General features: G+C 38.6%; 1 protein-coding gene across 2 annotated transcripts in view; it reads right to left on the reverse strand.

The window, feature by feature from the left end:
* Nucleotides 1–3,873: 3,873 nt before the first annotated feature.
* Nucleotides 3,874–19,594, reverse strand: part of NAA25 (N-alpha-acetyltransferase 25, NatB auxiliary subunit) — an 85,667-nt gene continuing 69,946 nt past the window's right edge. For both annotated transcript variants that reach the window (XM_015152851.3, XM_015152849.3), the window contains 5 exons: nucleotides 19,104–19,169; nucleotides 17,486–17,583; nucleotides 16,243–16,353; nucleotides 9,691–9,837; nucleotides 3,874–6,099 (listed from right to left, as the gene is read on the reverse strand). In XM_015152851.3, the coding sequence (XP_015008337.1) occupies nucleotides 5,977–6,099; nucleotides 9,691–9,837; nucleotides 16,243–16,353; nucleotides 17,486–17,583; nucleotides 19,104–19,169 (545 nt within the window). In that variant the 3' untranslated portion in view covers nucleotides 3,874–5,976. The remainder of the gene's footprint in view (nucleotides 6,100–9,690; nucleotides 9,838–16,242; nucleotides 16,354–17,485; nucleotides 17,584–19,103; nucleotides 19,170–19,594) is intronic.

The raw sequence follows: 19,594 nt of genomic DNA on the forward strand, positions 1-19,594 counted from the left end.
CAGCCCTACTTTCATATTTAACTATGTGAAAATGTTATCAGACCACAGCTCCTGAAGTATGTCTAATTGCACCCACACAAAGAATGGAGTTGGCAAATAAGACCTTGAATTATTTTCCTCCATTTTATCCAGGTTGGTATATTTAGTTACTGGAAACAAAAAAATAGAGGAAATTCCATGTGTTGAATTGGATGGGACAAAAAAATTGTGATAGCTTAGGCTAACAATTCAAACCAAGTAAGTAAGAGATGTTTAAACCTAAACATCCACCTGCTGACAGCTTACGTACTCCACGTATGATGAAAGACTAATAATTTCTACATTTTCCCTTCTCATTAGTTCTCACTGAAACTTTTGGAAGATCTTTTTGGACACTTCTAACTGGTAAATTTTCTTTGGCTGTTCTAGTGTGTACCATGTAAACAGGATCACTTCCAAAGAGCAAAGTATTCACTGTTTTATAGAAATTAGAATAAGATGACAAATGGCAGGTAGGGAAAGGACTCTAATATTAAATGCATCCACAGTCCGTGAATGAAGACTAATCTTGATTCTCAATTGTAAGAAGCAGGAATGTGACTACCTCCATGGGCACGGCACTGGATGCGTTCTGGCTGGGTATGGTTCTTTACAACCCCAGGGCCTTGAGTTGAAGAAACCTGAGCTATTGGGCAAAACTACATTATCGTATGTCAGAGGCCCTTTGTTAGCCAATAGTTTTCATTAAAGATGAGCCCTCTTTCTAGAGTCTTGTGATTTGCATATGTCACATAAAATCCAGTCTTCCCTGACCCAAGTCAAATGGATTCCTTTCCTCTACCTGTTAGCATTTACTAATCCTGTGGCTCAAGTACTGCTACTCAGATTCTAATGAAGACTATGGACTGGAATCCCAGAATCAATCAAATATTTATAGTTGTTTTTTTAAAAGAGATGGGCATCTTGCTATGTTGCCCAGGCTAGACTTGAATTCCTAGGCTGAAGTGATCCTCCCACCTCAGCCTGCTGAGTAGCTGGGGAGTACAGGTGCATGCCACCACACCTGGTTAAGTATTTTCAATTTTAAGGGAGTTTCCTGATAACCTGAAGCAAAGCAGACACTGGATCCAACATGAATTGTGTTTAAGGAACTTACAAGTTATTTCAAATGGTGCCAAGAGTAATTTACAAATAGTTCTTGGTAATTGGCACCACAAAAAAAATGTTGGAACTGCATCAGCAGAGATTATACATAGGGAACTAATCTGGGAATATGAACATGGCCAACAAGACTTAAGAATGTGAGAGAGATGGTGAGGGGGATCTGGATTTTAGCTCATTTCCTCAAAGCTTAAGGAAGTTTGAATCGTTTGCAGGAGAGTTCAATAATTTCAATATTAAATAGTAGTCTTACCTACAACAACTACTTTTCTGATTTGTAAAACAGTACAGTGTCTGGGCCGGTGTGGTGGCTCACGCCTGTGATCCCAGCACTTTGGGAGGCCAAGGCGGGCGAATCACTTAAGGTCAGGAGTTTAAGACCAGCCTGGCCAACATGGTGAAACCCCATCTCTACTAAAAATATAAAAATTAGCAGGCCGTGGTGGCAGGTGCCTGTAATCCCAGCTACTCGGGAGGCTGAGGCAGGAGAATCGCTGGAAATCAGGAGGTGGAGGTTGCAGTGAGCCAGGATCGCGCCACTACACTCCAGCCTAGGGGACAAGAGCAAGACTTTGTCTCAAAAAAAAACCAAAACTACAGTATCTGAGGCCTAAATTTACTGGACTATATGGAAGCTGAAGGTTGCAGAAAAGCTCTGCACTTCTGAAGCATAAACTTCTGTAGGAACCCCACAAATAATTTGTATAAGCATTTGGTTCATGGTAGCTTACCCTCCAGTTGTACTATGAAATACATGTCTGCATCAAAGCAGGAACAGCATCTAAAAAAACGGCATGTAAAAAAGCATAAACCTGAGCCCATCTCTGGAGAAAAGAATGGCAGCGAGGTATGCCCAAGTACCTATCTTTTGCTAGAGAAAAACTGTGGGAGGCCAAGGTGGGCAGATCACGAGGTCAGTTCGAGACCATCCTGGCCAACATGGTGAAACCCCGTCTCTACTAAAAATACAAAAATTAGCTGGGTGTGGTGGCACACGCCTGTAATCCCAGCTACTCAGGAGGCTGAGGCAGGAGAGTCACTTGAACCTGGGAGGCGGAGACTGGTGAACCAAGATCATGCCACTGCACTCTAGCCTGGTGACAGAGCAAGACTCCGTCTCAAAAAAAAAGAAAAACCTTGGGATGGAGTTAATTCATAACTGAAGAAAGAGGCAAAAACTGACTCTTTGGGGGCTCATACAAGGGGACAATATGACAAGACAGAAAGTAAAAAAGAGAAAAAGTTCCTACTTCTACCATGTTGTCAATGTACCTGAATAAGTTCTGAATCCCAGCTTGTGGGTTTGAGTTCCCTTGGATAAATCATGTCATCAGCCTGCCTGAAATCCTCCGGTAACTTCCCACTAAATTGAGAATAAAATCTTATTCCTTCCCCAGACTACAAAGTCCTGATGGATCTCATCCCTGCTCAACTTTCTATCTCAATCCTACCCCTTTCATTAAGTCCCAGCCACTTGAACATTTTTTCACTTCCTGGAACTGGCTCAGCAGTCTCCTGCCTTGGGGCATTTGCATATGTGTTACTTTTTTCCTGAGACTTCATCATTCAAATCAGAGGTCACCACTTGGGAGGTCCTCCTGTGGCCCAGTCTGAAGTGACCATCTAGACACACTCAATTCACATACTGTGATTTACATTATTAAGCAGGATGTAATTACAAACTAATATTTTTATTGCCTCTTCCCCATCTCACAGCCACTAACTGGGATATACGTTACTCATTTACTAACTAGGACACAGCATCTCAGCAGAGCCTAAAGTGGAATCTACTATATGCTAATTAAGTGTTCAGTACATGTATGTTGAATTAATAACTGCAAGTATAGAAGGTACTAACTTTTGAGCCAAAAGGACTAGTTGACTTCAAATAAAAATTCTAAATTCTCAAATATTGAAAATATGCTGGGATATAGCACTAAATTCACAATTGAGATGAATTACACCATTTAGAAGGTTGTGGCTTCTAAGAATCTGAACAAAAAGGAACCAGGCAGAAATGCCAACTTAAAATGAAAATGTTTATATAAATTAACCCATCCAGTTTAAAGTAGATTTGCTATGCTTCACTTACTTAAGAAGGAAGAATATATACTTCCCATATTAATAAATCACATCAAATAAGTAGGAAGTTTCAATAACAAGCCTGTAGATACATTGAAACCCCTTTTTATATTAAAAGTTAAAATGAAAGACAAATCCAGATTGAACATAGTGATTGCAAAATATAATGCAATTTTGAACAATTGAAATTATGAAAATATACAAAATTGATGGGCAACACAACTAGGCATTTTTACATTTTCCATTATGTGGAGAACACTACAAGTTTCTCTACCTTTTATCCACATCAGATAAATGATTTAAACCAAATGTTTGCTTTGGAGAGTCTTAACTTAGGATCTCAGTAGTATAAAAAGCAATAATTTTTCAGTCTGTAAACAGTAGTCGTGATTTTTCTCCTTTCCTTTTTTAAATATCAATTTACCACACAAAAACAAACAAAACAAAAAAACCCATACAAATCAAAAACAGCAGCAGCAGCAATGAGTTATTTGGGAATTCTCTTCAAATACCAATGACATACGATTGCTGGGAGAGGGTGCTTTTTACTCATGTAAGAATATATATATGTATATATATATATATATTTTAACTGTACACAATTTATAGTGCATGAGGGTTACCAAAAGAACAGATTGATAAGAGATATTGGCCATTTCTGCATAATTTCATTCTTTTTACAATTATCTCAAAATGTGAAAGCTGGATCTAATTGAAATGCTACATTTAGTAGGAAAATCAGCAAATAACAAAGGAAGCATAACCTCAACATAACATTATTTGTCATTAAAGCCAGTAGAGGTCCCAGATATCTTCAGGCAAGAGACTGGTTAGGAAGACCACTAGAGTCACACACTGTCCCTGAGGACCAAGGCCAGCCCACTGAACATATATATATGCTAGATTGATCATGGTCAGTTGACAGACTTTTTCAAAGAGCATTTCTACAGTACAGTACTTGTTTGGATATTCAGAGAGACATCATTTCAAGAACACATGCCATACACACGTACCCCACCCTCCCCAGCAGACACACGCAAAGTTCCATCTTAAACAGGCCATAGTTTTATGAAAGAATATGTTATCATTACATAAAATTCAGAATTAACCAGACCTTTCCATTCATCTTGTTTAAGACAGTTCTTCCTTTTGGGATGGGGTATATGACAGCTGTGGCTACTCATATCAAAAATAAATTTTTGAAATTACTTGATGGACTAGGATTTCCAACAAGCCTTATTTTGAACAGGTAATGCAGTAACTGTTTAAATTTTCCTTGGAAGTTTAAGCACTATATCAAATTATGAATCTAAGAAAGTCAAAATGGAGGGACGAAATGCAATTACTATGAATACACAGATATTCCCAGCTCTCTTGGTTGCTTTTAAAAGAAAAAAGTATCACATTTCACTGGAGCAGTGCAGATTGGAAAGCACCTTTAAGGTCTTCAAGACCAATCCTCCATTGGATGCTTAATTTCCTCACCAAATTCATTTCTTTGCTCTTACAGAATTAAACTTGAACTATATTTAGGTAACAGACCAAAAACAGAAGCAGGGATTCAAACAGAAAAATATTATCAAAGAAACTATAAATTGTATGACATTTTCAAGAGCAATTTTTACCTCTTCTATCAGACCAACCTCTGACAGAAGAAGCTATAGTCTTCGGGACATCCAGGCAAACAAAGTAAACACCATCCTGTTACAATTCTCTAAGTTTGAAGAAAGTAGTTCAAACCTCAAACCCACTGAATAACATTTCTTTTGCCAGCCTAAAACTTAAAGCCTAAGGTTAAATCCATAATATTACGTTCCTTCCTTCCCAAACCCCCCACTTAAAGTATTAAATCTTAATTTTCATCATATATATGTATATATATGACTCACAAAACCAATGAAATAAGTATCAGACTTGCCTGCATAAATTATGTACACCTCTCTTCTTTGAAACAGTCATTCCCATCTTTCCCAAATATATGAAAGACAGAAAGCTAGTCCTCAGCGGGCTTAATAAGTGGTCTGCACTGCTTTCCCCTCTAAACAGCTATAAATTAACAGAGCCTTCCTTGCCTTCCTGAGATTTTAACTCTCACAGAAGCTAGGATGGGGATGTCTTAACTATCAGACAAAAACTAAGCCAAAAAGTGAGGGCCTGTGGTCATCCAAGTGGTGCCCTTCTATGACGGGTGCATATGCCAGATCTCATCTAAGGTCCTCTGTGTAACTGCCTTGGGTTCTGTGGGAGCCAAGTAGCTGAGCAAACCTCAAAACAAACTTACTGCTGTGGAAAGGGGACCTGTTCGCAGGCATGGTCTCCCTTCCATGACTTGTGGCTCAAGGACCAGACCAAATACTCTCATAGTTATTTATAATGGAAGGGCTACTCAGTTGCTATGAGGTTGATGCTTTATGCTTAATTTCTATTGCTGTTTTTATAGACCCCCCCGATTCCCTGAAAAGATGTTTCTGGTGATGGGAAGAAGAAAAGTAGGGTTCTCTTGTTGCTGCCATATGCATATGAACATGTATAAAAAGTGGTCAAACCCAGATAAGGGTCCTGCTTCTGGTTTATATACAATAATTTAATCAGTTGTATATATTTAACACCTAAAAAAATTCACGATCAAAGTCCTTCATGCATTTTATGAGGAAGTTCTGGATTAAAATCATGGTCAACCAGATGTTGCTTTTGCCTGGGAAGATGGTGTCATTTTCTGTTGCAGAGTCATCAGTGCCCGTGGTTGATACTTTCTTAAATTTTTAGTTTCTTTGTGGTCTCAAGTCTTTTTTTCAGCAGCTCCCCCATTTCCAGAAGTGAGTGCAGATAACTGCTCTGCACCTTCCCTTGCACAGTCTTTGAAAATTTTCTCTCTTCCTATAAAGGAGGAGACAAGAATAATTAATCTTGTTTAAAAACCATGCCCCCAGATTCTACTTCTCAGATAAAAGTTAAAGCTGCCATTACCTTTGGTCTCATCGCAAGCTCCATCAGAACACAGTGGGTCATTTTCAATTGCATAAAATGCAAAGAAGGCAAAAGGCCATCAAAAATGGGTATTTTTCCATGTGATTCTTCATGGAAACCCTATTGCTTTAGCATCATTACTCTTTCAAGTACCCTTTGTTGTAAATTATATAAGGTAGAAAAACTGGGCCAGGCACAGTGGCTCACGCCTGTAATCCCAACACTTTGGGAGGCCCAGGCAGGTGGATCACTTGAGCCCAGGAGTCCGAAACCGGCCTGGTCAACATGGTGAAACCCCATCTCTACTAAAAATACAAAAATTAGCCAGGCATGGTGGCACACACCTGTAATCCCAGCTACTCAGAAAGCTGAGGCACGAGAATTGCTTGAACTCGAGAGGTAGAGGTATTAGTGAGCTGAGATCGTGCCACTACACACCAGCCTGGGCGACAGAGTGAAGCTGTCTCAAAAAAAAAAAAAAAAAAAAGAAGAAAAACTGAGATTTCTGATTACTACTTTTTAATCAATAAAAATAGAAAATTATGACTAGTTTGGACATAAAATCCCTACTATGTTGTTATAAGCTGTACAAAGTGGAAAATTTGAGATTTCTGATTGTTTTCATCAGAAAAAAGTAAAAATTTATTACTAATTTGTACATCATCACAGCCACTTTTAATAATGGCCTCAACTTTACCAACTCCATCATTTCCAGTTACAATATTAACTAGTCTCCCTCCATATTGACAAAGCCCCTGAGTTCAAGAGACCAAATATATATTCTTTAATATGAGTTATTATTTGCTGACAAATGTTTGGGGAGATCACACAAAACAAAGGGGAAGGAGTGAGTTCTCACAGAGAAAGGAGGCTGGCTGTAGACTGATTAGGTTTACATGAAGTTGAGTGCTGCAGAGCCCAGAACTGTAGAAGAAACAGGGAATATACTTTCTGACCCAACAATACTAGTACTTCAGGTCTAATTTTCCTTAGAAATACAAATGTGCATAGAAGGGTGTGCACATTTCACTCGGTAACATATGTAAAAGCAAATATAAAGAAACAACCTAAAATGTCCAGCAGCAGGGGTGCATTTATATTCTGCAGCTGTTTAATGAACAAGATTGATCCATAGGCATTAGCTTGAACAGATCTCTTGAATATAAAACTGATTTTAAAAAACTTTTTTTTTTCAAGAGGCAGGACTCACTAAGTTGCCCAGGCTGATCTTGAACTCCTGAGCTCAAATAATCCTCCAGCCTTGGGCCTCCCAAAGTGCTGGAATTACAGGCATGAGCCACTACACCTGGCCGAATTTACATTTTTTAAAGTACAAAATAATAAAATACTGTATATTTTCTCTATGAATATAAATACACACAAAAAAGTCCTAACACACACCAGTTTCACTGGGATACCCCATAGGAAGGAAGAAAGGGAATCAGGACTAGAGGTCATAGTCCAGAGACCTTATTCACAGTGTTTCAAGTTTAGAAAGAAAGGGAGGAAAGAAAGCAAAGGAGCCTAATGGAAACTGAATTGAAGAGATTTTTACCTTTAAAAGACAAGTAGCCAGCACCATATGCATCAGGTATTTGGTACTGCTCAGTAACTATATGAAACATGACTTTAACTAAGGTAGGCAATATAAAGCCGATTACTGCTTTGTTTAATCCTTGCTATAATCCTATGAAGTAGGCATTATTATCATTCCCATTTACAGATAAAGAGATTGAAGCCTAGAGAGGTTAAATAACTTTCCCAAGGTCAAAAGACAAGAACAGAAGCTAGGGCTTCAAAAATCTAGAGCATGGCCAAGTTAAGGATAACCTCTAGAACTCTGAAAATAACTCTTGCTCATCATTTCAGGATGCAGAGAGATCTTTTAACATAAACAACCACTTGATAGTCAAAACAGGGCTATTGTGCCTATCACCTTCATATCTAAAAGTATATCTATGGTATCCCTTCCCGTACACCATAAGCTCTGGCCCTGCCAACTGTGTCACACTGCACCACAGAATTCACTTTCCTGCCCCTGTGCTTTTATCTGTGCCTCCTTCTGCTTGGGATCCTTTTCCTACATTTCTTTCTACCTGGTGAAAACCAATTAATCTTCCTCAAATGTCCCCACTCTAATTAAAGAAAGCAGACATGTTCATTTTGAAAGGAGTAATTTTTCACTCACTCAGTTCAATATGAACATGTCTGCTTTTTTAGGGGGGTGGGGGATGGAGTCTCACTCTGTCACCCAGACTGGAGTGCAGTGGCGCGATCTCAGCTCACTGCAAGCTCTGCCTCTGGGGTTCATGCCATTCCCCTGCCTCAGCCTCCCGAGTAGCTGGGACTAGAGGCGCCCACCACCACACCCGGCTAATTTTTTTGTATTTTTTTTAGTAGAGACAGGGTTTCACCTGACCTCATGATCCGCCTGCCTAAGCCTCCCAAAGTGCTGGGATTATAGGCGTGAGCCACCACGCCCAACCCATGTCTGCTTTTTTAAATCAGTATTTGGTAATATGAACTGCTCTGAGCCCTTTCCCACAGTAAATACCTTGTTCAAAGTCTAACGTTTTTAAGCTTTACAAAAGAGGGGCTTACAATCTCTTAAGGCTGGTGTGCTAAGAAGGAAAATTCTATTCATTCCCTTTCCTATGAAGGTCTGGTGCTATGATGATGGCTGCCCGCAGGTTACTGGATAAATTCCCTCATCAGCAGTTTAGCTCAGACAAACTCCTGGAGGGAAGCATTTTCTTAAGATCAGTTTCAGTATCAACAAAAATTTAAAAATCAGCCTGGAGCAACAGACTAGAAACAGATGACTCCACCACTGGTGGAGTCCTTCTGGCCCCTATCAAAATCCTAAATCTACTCCAGGCCGATGAATTAACATTTACAAAAAAGAATTATTATTTTAAGGGAAAAGGCTTTATAAGGATTTTGCTAACTACTAGAATTTGAAAAGACCTAAAATAATATCAGAAGACATTTGATGGTGGTACGTTTGATTCCATACTTGGTTTCATTCCCTTTTTGGTTGGCTTGCTCTAGCCTAATTATTACTGACATAATTACCTCTGATGTCCAGCATTTCTCCTTTCTTAGGTGATAACTGGGTGGCAAGGAAGACAGCTAACTCAGCAGCAGGTAAATTCTACTCAACAAGATTGTCCCTGGATTTCAAAATATGGCTGGTTCCTCAAAATGCTGGCATTAGTTTTCATAGTAAAAGAACAACCCCAAAAATGTATAGAAAGGAGGAGGTATGGGAAAAAATGAAGAGGGGGAAAAAACCTACCACCACCAACACAACAAGAAACTACTGCCAAGCACCTTCTAGTCACAAGTCTTATAAAGAGGAAATGATAAACTGAACTTTAACTTATCCTTGTGATAAAGATGAGAGAGAGAGAGAGAGAGAGAGAGTGAGTGAGCGCACGAGAGAGAGAAAGTGTGTGTGTGTTGTGTAGAAAACATTGCTGATTGCCTACAATCTCTTACCGGTGAGAGAGAAGTGTCTTCTAAAATAAGTTCTTCAAGTTTAAGTGCAATTAGATATGTTTCAAGCCCTTTAATATGATCCACAACATTGGAAATTAAAATCTGGAGCCCAGTAACATAGTCTTGGAAACTGGTAAAGACAGGTGGCTGGGAAAAAGATTAAAAAAGAGTTGAAACATTATCAAACATATTACCCATATCTACATCACAAAAGCTACTGAAAGATATGAGGGAATTTAAATAGTGGCATTTCACACTAGTGGTTTCAAGTGAATGAACGGTACTAAAATAACCAGCTAGACATTTGGAGATACAAAATAACACACAGTAATATTAAAATAAATTTCAGATAAATACTTAAATAAAAAAATCCATCAAAGCACTGGAAGAAAATTAGGTAACAACTTCTGCAATCATGACACTGACGTTAAAAAAGCCTTTCTAAACATCACAGTAAGCTAAAAACAATTAAAAAGATTATCCTTGTTTTTAAAAATATTACTACATTGACCAAAAAAATCACTCAAGTTAAAAGACAAATAGCAAACTGAAAAAAAACTGCATCACCTATGACAGGCGATTAGTAACATTATTATGTTAAGAACCCAGTAGCTCAACACATATAAATAGGAAAAATATTACTACCACAATAAGAAACTTGGACAAAGAATAGAAAACATATCAAAGAAATCCAAGAAACATGTGATACAACTAAAAAACCTAGCCAATCCATCAATAAGGCTAGCTTTTCACTCAAGAAGTATTCTTGGACAGTTCAATATCAACAAAAATTTAAAAATCAGTATTAGAAAAAGGAGATACCAATATTTACCTACCCAGATGGTTAAAGATACAGACACATTCAGCACTGTTGGGGATTAGTACAAATGTATATATGTATATACATTTATTAACTGTATAAATATATATATACAGTTAATTTCAGATCTAAGAGCTATCCTAAAGAAACTATATTATATGCCAGGCATGGTGGCTCATACCTGTAATGCCAGCACTTTGGGAGGCTGAGGTGGGTGGATCACTTGAGGTCAGGAGTTCAAGACCAGACTGGCCAACATAGTGAAATGCCATCTCTACCAAAAATACAGCCAGGCACAGTGGTTCATGCCTGTAATCCCAGCACTTTGGGAGGCTAAGGCAGGCGGATCACCTGAGGTCAGGAGTTCGAGACCAGCCTGGCCAACATGGTAAAACCCTATCTCTACTAAAAATACAAAAATTAGCCGGGTATGGTGGCAGGCGCCTGTAATCCCAGCTACTCCTGAGGCTGAGGCAGGAGAATCACTTGAACCTGAGAGGTGGAAGTTGCAGTGAGCCAAGACCGCGCCACTAGACTCCAGTCTGGGCGACAGAGCGAGATTCTGTCTCAAAAACAACAACAATGACAACAACAACAAAAAAATTAGCTGGGCATGGTGGCGCATGCCTGTAATCCCAGCTGCTCGGAAGGCTGAGGGAGGAGAATCGCTTGAATTCAGGAGGCAGAGGCTGCAGTGAGCTGAGATCCTCTGCACTCCAGCCTGGGCGACAGTGAGACTCCATCTCAAAAAAAAAAAAAAAAAAATTATATTATAAATGTATCTTTGTGGCTCTGTATCTCAATAGCAGCATATTTATAATATTCAAAAAATTAGAACAATTCATCAATATAAATTATAGCATATTAATATAACAGTACAATATATAACCATTAAAAGTAATGAGATGTATCTATATTTACTAACATGAAAAGATATCCAAGATACCCTGTTATATGAAAACAAAAAGGCAAGTTACAGAACCTTCTGGATAGCAGGTTTGTTTACCATGAAAATTTTCGCAGTGGTTATTACTGACTGGTGGGTATATGAATGATCTTCACTTTATTCACACCTTTATGGGTTACTCTGGTATCAGAAAAACCATTCTCACTTTTAGAAACCAGAAAAACAACAAAAAAACGCTACAAAAGGCAATTACCAAAAAGCTATCTGACATGTTCTAGGGTTGTAAGCTTTCATTAGAAGGACAGCAACAAAGCCAGTCTGACCTATACTTTCAAACTTTGCCCTCTTTTTTTTTTTTCCTTTTTGTTGAGAACGAGATCTTGCTATGTTGCCCAGCATGGTCTTGAACTCCTGGGCTCAAGCTATTCTCTTGCCTCTGCCTCCTTAAGTGTTGGGATTACAAGCATGGGATTACCAGTGCCCAGCCTCGAACTTTGTACTCTTGATGAGTTAAATTATCTTTGTCTCTGTTCTTGTTGTTTAATTCTCATGAATAGAGGAAAGTTTCGAAGCGCCCTCATTCATATCTAAATATCCTTTGTTTTTGAATGAATAGCAACACTCAGCAGCGCATCCACTCTAAGGAACTCCTGAATTTAACTGAATTGTTCAGAAAGTCAATTTATAACTGAAACATCAACTTTTTTTTTTTTTGAGACAGCGTCTCACTTTGTCATCCAGCCTTGTGCAGCGGTGCGATCACAGCTCATAGCAGCCTCAATTTCCCAGGCTCTAGTGATCCTCCTGCCTCAGCCTCCTGAGTAGCTAAGACTGACTGTAGGCATATGCCACCATGCCCAGCTAATTAAAAAATTTTTTTTTGTTTAGACAGGGTCTCATTATGCTGCCCAGACTGGTATCAAAACTCCTGGGCTCAAGCAATCTCCCCACCATGGCCTCCCCAAGTGCTGGGATTATAGGTGTGAACCACAGCACCCAGCCAACATTTTCAAATGATAATGTTTTTTTTTTTTTTTGAGATGGAGTCTCGCTGTGTTGCCCAGGCTGGAGTGCAGTGGCGCAATCTCAGCTCACTGCAAGCTCTACCTCCCGGGTTCACGCCATTCTCCCGCCTCAGCCTCCGAGTAGCTGGGACTACAGGCACCCGCCACCACGCCCGGCTAATTTTTTGTATTTTTAGTAGAGACGGGGTTTCACCATGTTAGCCAGGATGGTCTCGATCTGCTGACCTCGTGATCCGCCCGCCTCGGCCTCCCAAAGTGCTGGGATTACAGGCTTGAGCCACCGCACCCGGCCGATAATGATTATTATAATGCTACAGTGAACAAAAATCCAACATAAACTCAAACCTTAATAAAACAGCACATCATGAGCTGTAATGAGCACTAAATTATTTTCCTGTGAAATGGAAAAAAATTATGTTACTGTTTTTCACATTCAAAAATTAAATCAATAAAGATGGGGGAACCCTTAAACTGAATACAAATGGAAATAAACTTTATATCATATTAATAAAAAGTAATCTCAGTTTTTAATTCCAGTGTTTTTACAGAGTATCTTAACTGTCTACACTCACTGGAACATATTCTAAGGACAAAAAGAATTGCAAAACATTTGAACTTTAATGAGTTTACTGGAACTAGTAGTGGAACTGATGTATGAATTCCCAAAACTATTTAGTATTTATTGTGAAACAACAAATAAATATATTGATATTTGGATGCAGGGTTCTCACTCTGAGAAAAAGAAGCTACAAAAAGGAAATGAGGGAAAGAGTGGAAAGAACTCTTGAAACTGAAAGTATCACTAAAATGCTGGCTTGAAAGTATCACTAAAAATTCTTTTTGTAGGCCGGGCATCGTGGCTCATGCCTATAATCCCAGCACTTTCAGAGGCCAAGGCAGGTGGATCACCTGAGGTCAGGAGTTCAGACCAGCCTGGGCAACATGGTGAAACCCCATCTCTACTAAAAATACAAATATTAACTGGGAAAGTGGCACCTGCCTGTAATCCCAGCTACTCAGGAGGCTGAGGCAGGAGAAGCACTTGAACCCGGAAAGTGGAGGTTGCAGTGATCAGGCCATTGCACTCCAGCCTGGGCCACAGAACAAGACTCCATCTCAAAAAAAAAAAAAAAAAAAAATTACGTAAAACTGTGCGTGTGCGTGTGTGTGTGTGTGTGTACGCGCATGCATAAAAACACTGCCTAAGGTCTCATCACAGAAATAAACTAGAAGCAATGAAACCCCAATAGCAATGAGCACACTAACACTTAGATCTTGGTTTTGAAATTCATTGCCCATAAAGGAACCAGTGCTCTTGAAAAAATGTCTGATTTCAGTTCAGTGAGAAAATACCAAGTATGTGGAGCATTTATGCTGTTCCAGAAAGGGCCCCAAAACTGATGAGGACATGTTAAAGGACAGAAACTAGATTAAAGGAGCTAAATAAATTTGGCACAATTTGAGCATCCAAACGAAAATGATGATAATGGATTATAATAAAGTGAATTTTTTTAAAAAGAGTCCATGGTGATACTCAAATAGTGACATTTAAAAATATATATATATTCAAATTAGAATATATTCAAATATATACGAATGGGTTGGGACATCTCTTATCTTACAAAATAACAGCAGCTGATAAATGATAAAATACAGAATTTTAAAAAATCATTTGGGACACATCAATGTAATAACTAATTCAGGCGTTGAACGAAGAATGGATGCTAAAACCAGTGGGTGAAGGGCCACTGGGAAATAGGATTTTCACAGACTCAAGCATTATCCCATACCTTACTTATTACAGAGAGAAAAATGCACCTTTATAATGAAGAAATCTGGTAGATATGTCCTTAATCATATAATGAAATCTGAAATCACCAATAACAGGACACAACAACATGAATCACATTAGTGTCCCATTATTGGTGATTTCAGATTTCATTATTTAATAATGGGACACAACAACATTAGTGACTCCTGATTTAACTCACTAAAACGGACAACAAGTCTATATTTAACTTCAATATAAGCAATCAGCTTACATTTAGCGATTATCTAAATCCAGATTGTGGGACATTCTACCAAAAAGCTAGCTAGTGTCTTCAACAACAAAAACAAAGCAAAAGGTTAAGGAAGCGTTCTAGATTAAAGAAGGGTAAACAGACATGACAACTAAAGGTCATGTCAGATCCCTGACGGCATTCTAGTATTCTGGAAAAGGATATAAAAGACATAACTGGAATAAGTGGAAAACTTTGAATACTGATTTGTTTTTTGTTTTTTTCAGACGGAATCTCACTCTGTTGTCCAGACTGGAGTGCAATGGCGCTATCTTGGCTCGCTGCAACCTCTGCCTCCTGGGTTCAAGGAATTCTTGTACCTCAGTCTCCCAACTAGCTGGGATTACAGGCACTCACCACCATGCCCGACTAATTTTTGTACTTTTAGTAGAGATGGGGTTTGACCATGTTGGTCAGGCTGATCTTGAACTCCTGACCTCAAGTGATCTGCCTGTCTTGGCCTCCCAAAGTGCTGGGATTACAGGCGTGAGCCACTGCACCCGGCCTGAATATGGACTTTATTAGATAGTATTATTGTATCAATGCTAAGTTTCTTGAGTTTGAAATTTTCTTGAGTATTACGGTTTTACAGAGACCTGTCCTTGTTCTATCCTGATGTGTTACATGTCACAAGTCTGTACTTTCCTTTTACATGGTTCAACAAATGAGATAAAGCAAATGTGATAAATGGTTAAAAGTTGATAATCTAGGTAAAGATCTTTATGGGTGTCGGCCGGGCGCAGTGGCTCAAGCCTGTAATCCCAGCACTTTGGGAGGCCGAGACGGGCGGATCATGAGGTCAGGAGATCGAGACCATCCTGGCTAACACGGTGAAACCCCGTCTCTACTAAAAATACAAAAAATTAGCCAGGCGTGGTGGCAGGCGCCTGTAGCCCCAGCTACTCGGGAGGCTGAGGCAGGAGAATGGCGTGAACCCGGGGGAGCGGAGCTTGCAGTGAGCCGAGATCGCGCCACTGAACTCCAGCCTGGGGCACAGAGCAAGACTCCGTCTCAAAAAAAAAAAAAAAAAAAAAAAAAAAAAAAAGATCTTTATGGGTGTCATATTAATCTTTCAACTTTTCTGTAGGTGTGTAAATTTTTTTTAAGGTTGGGGAGAAAAACAATGCATATGCAGGGACGTCCAATCTTTTGGCTTCCCTGGGCCACACTGGAAGAACTATCTTGGGCCACACATAAAATACACTAATGTTGGACAGGCGCAGTGGCTCACACCTGTAATCTCAGCACTTTGGGAGGCCGAGGTGAGCAGATCACCTAAGGTCAGGAGTTCGAGACCAGCCTAGCCAACAGGGAGAAATCCCATCTCTACTAAAATACAAAAATTAGCCAGGCGTGGTGGCGGGCACCTGTAATCCCAGCTACTTGGGAAGCTGAGGCAGGAGAATCGCTCGAACCCAGGAGGCAGAGGTTGCAGTGAGCCAAGATAGTACCACTGAACTCCAGCCTGGGCAATAGAGTAAGACTCCATCTCAAACCAAACCAAACCAAAACAAAACAAAACACTAACAATAGTTGATGAGCCTAAAAAAATAATAATAAACTAAAAAAATCTCATAACGTTTTAAGAAAGTTTACGGGTTTGGGATGCATTCAAAGCTGTGGGTTGGAGAAGCTTGGCATATAGGATCCTAAGGACTCAACCTGGAGGAAAATAGTGAAAAGAAAAAGTAGCATGTGGTCAGATTGGTACTTGTATATCACTTGTATTACTGTTATTACCATGATGATGCTGGTTTCTTTTTTCTTCCTTTTCTTTTTCTGTAAATTTAGTTTGTATGGTCGCAGGACACTCTCACAGTAACTGGATACCCAAAGGATAACAGAAATAGTCTGAAAGGAAAAATTGCAAATTCACCAATAAGGATTACACTAAAAATATCTATCAGGAAATTAGAGGCAATGGATTCAACAAATTCTAACGCAGTTCTTCTATGTAAATCCCTTCAATTTCTCATGTGAATTTCCACTCTGGTTTCTGCAATCACTCTACTGATCCAGGCCTTCATCATCTCCTGCTCAGAATACTACAATGACCTAACTCTTCAGCCTTTCTTATGGCTCTCCTAGCTCAAAATCCATCCTCCACTTCACTCCAATTTTCTGTCACTTCCCTGGAGAAGTGGGGACTGATTAACATCCTTTTCACTCAAGGAAGAGTCCAAATTCCTAGGCATGGAATCCAAAGGTTCTTTACAATATGCCTCTCCCCTCACATCTCTCCAAGCAGGTAAGATACCACCTTACCTGCAAATCTTAACTTACATATGTATGGAGAAATCTACCCAGTTGATCAGCACATATCCTGCATTGTATCAAATTAGCTGTTTATATGTATTCATCTATACTACAATGTGTGCATGTACATATATGTCCGCTTATTATTCAATAAAAATCTCTTAGGCACTTACAATTTGCCAATCACCAGAACAGTGTACACTCCCCATACACAGCAGTAATGGGAGAATGGTTAACAAATATATGACAGGAATAAAAGAAAAGATAATAGATTATGAGTGTTTGCAATCCTCCTCCTTTTCTCTCTGGCAAAAAAAGAAGACGGAGTTTTGCTGTATCAGTTGTTGGATGCTGTCATAATGCATATCTCAGCAATTAATAAATGACAACAACAAATAAAAGAAGCTGAAAGAATTAAACTACATAATAAAGAGTGAGTCAGAAAGGAGAATGAAAACAGCTAGATTTGGGGTGAATCTGGAGAAGTTTAGAGATGAGTATAGCAAATTTCAAGAAGTTTTACCTAAGTATTAGGAATGAAATCATCTTAGAATTCTTGGAAGGAATTGGTTTAAAAATGATTTAAATTTGCTTTTCAATTAACAAAAACAGGGATGGAGGGTTAAGTTGCAGGTATAAGGTGCCTATTACCTGTTCACTGTTGAAAAATGAATCCTGTAGACCATTAAGAACAACACTGTCTTGTAGGAAGAGAACAAAAACTTACCTCAACAAAGAAAACTAGATTTTCTAAAAGAGTAGGATGTGTTTTCAAGTTACCGTCTTTAACTTCTAAGAGGTCACCTTTACATTTACTGAAGACATCTGAAAACAAAAAACAGTTTAGTTGTATTCAGCTTTTATTTCAATGCTATTTTAAGGAACACAACACACAAATAAAGAATAAGCAAATAAAAACTTAATTTAGAAAGCAATTTTTTTTTCATTTTCCATAATGAACCCAACTCCAAAGGACAGACTATCCATTTTAAGCTCTTTAAAAAGCCATGCTATTGCTCTATAGTCTTCAAAATATAAAAGGTAGCCTTAAAAATTATATATTCTACGGTCTAAACACCAGCGAAGCCTTTTCAGACAGATCATGAGCACAGTAAGACTAAGACTCTTAAGTGAATGATTCAGAGGACTTGTGCCATTATGAACTGAAAAACCAAAAAGGTACATTGTAGAAATGCATCTTCATACTGAAAGACCAAAAAGGTACATTGTAGAAATGCATCTTCATAACAGATAATAAATTTTATTATCATAATCTTAATCATTAAGTTTTCAGACATTCTTCATCTGGGCAATAAAATATAAGACCAAGCCAGGCTCGGTGGCGCACACCAGTAGTCCCAGCTACTCAGGAGGCTAAGGCAGAAGGACTGCTTCAGTCCAGGAGTTAGAGTCCATCCTGGGCAACATAACAAGACCTCATCTCTTTAAAAAAAAAAAAAAAAAAAATCCTTTAGGGTACTAAAAAGAAAGACTCCTTTATTTTTTTTGAGATGGAGTCTCGCTCTGTCACCCAGGCTGAAGTGCAGTGGCACTATCTCGGCTTACTGCAATCTCCGTCTCCTGGGTTCATGCCATTTTCCTGCCTCAGCCTCCTGAGTAGCTGGGACTACACGTACCTACCACCACGCCCGGCTAATGTTTTTGTATTTTTAGTAGAGACGGGTTTTCATCGTGTTCGCCAGGATGGTCTCGATCTCCTGACCTTGTGATCCTCCCACCTCAGCCTCCCAAAGTGCTAGGATTACAGGCATGAGGCACCACGCCCGGCCAGAAAGACTCTTATAGATATAAGATGCATATATGTGCCCTTTAACAATTCTATTAAATTACTGGGAATTTAACAATTTAATAATTCTATTAAATTCTTGGGAATTTAATCCCAAGGAAGGACTCAAATAATATCCTAACAATTTGTCCCAAGATATTCATTTCAGCATTGGTAGAAGAAATAACTCATATACATAATATGTCACCAATTGGGGAGAACATAAAAAATGTTAATACAATACTATAGAATATTATGCAATCTTGAAAATAAATGGAGTATATATAACTAACATGGAAAGGTATCCAAAATAACAAAAAAAAATTAAAGTCAAAAAAGCATGTATTACATCATTTTCTATGTTTAAAAATTATTTTTTATCTGTATTTTCATTCACACACATATAAGTGCTTAGGTGGCATCTAGGAGTATTGACTCCAAAGTGTTAACACTACTTACTTATCTCTGGGTGATTGGGTTTGGGAATGGGGGAAAGAACTTCCAAGCTATTGCCATACAACCAGATACAAATACATGAATCTACAGTAGGAAAACTTACCTTTTAACTGGTCTAGTAAAGACTTAAAACTATTTTCTATTCGTTCCTGGATCTCCATTGTATCCTCTAAAATTGAAAAACAAAAAATGAAAAACGTTCAATTCCATTTTTAGTAAGATAAAGAAGCAAGATAAATACCTGCAAGAAGTTCATGGGCAAGGACATTTTCTTTTCTCTACAGACCCTTATGCATTTTTCATTATTTTGAGACAAAAAGAAAAAGATAATGAAAGGAAAAGGAAGAATAAAAGGAAAGGCACTAATTACCTTTCTGCCAAAGGTACTACCTAAAATTCTTTAACAGGGCTTAAAATCTATGTGCTTCAAACACTCTAAATGGTAGGATCTACTAACCTTATGATTTAAAAAAAATAGATAAATAAAAGGAAAAGTCTATAGAGTATTTGTGATTTTCATGGGTTGAGAGCTTACAAAAAAAAAATCTCTTCTCTACAAAGTTCAGTGCTTTTCCTTTTTTTTTTTTTTTGAGA

The sequence above is a fragment of the Macaca mulatta genome, chromosome 11, assembly GCF_049350105.2.
Source record: "Macaca mulatta isolate MMU2019108-1 chromosome 11, T2T-MMU8v2.0, whole genome shotgun sequence".
Taxonomy (NCBI): domain Eukaryota; kingdom Metazoa; phylum Chordata; class Mammalia; order Primates; family Cercopithecidae; genus Macaca; species Macaca mulatta.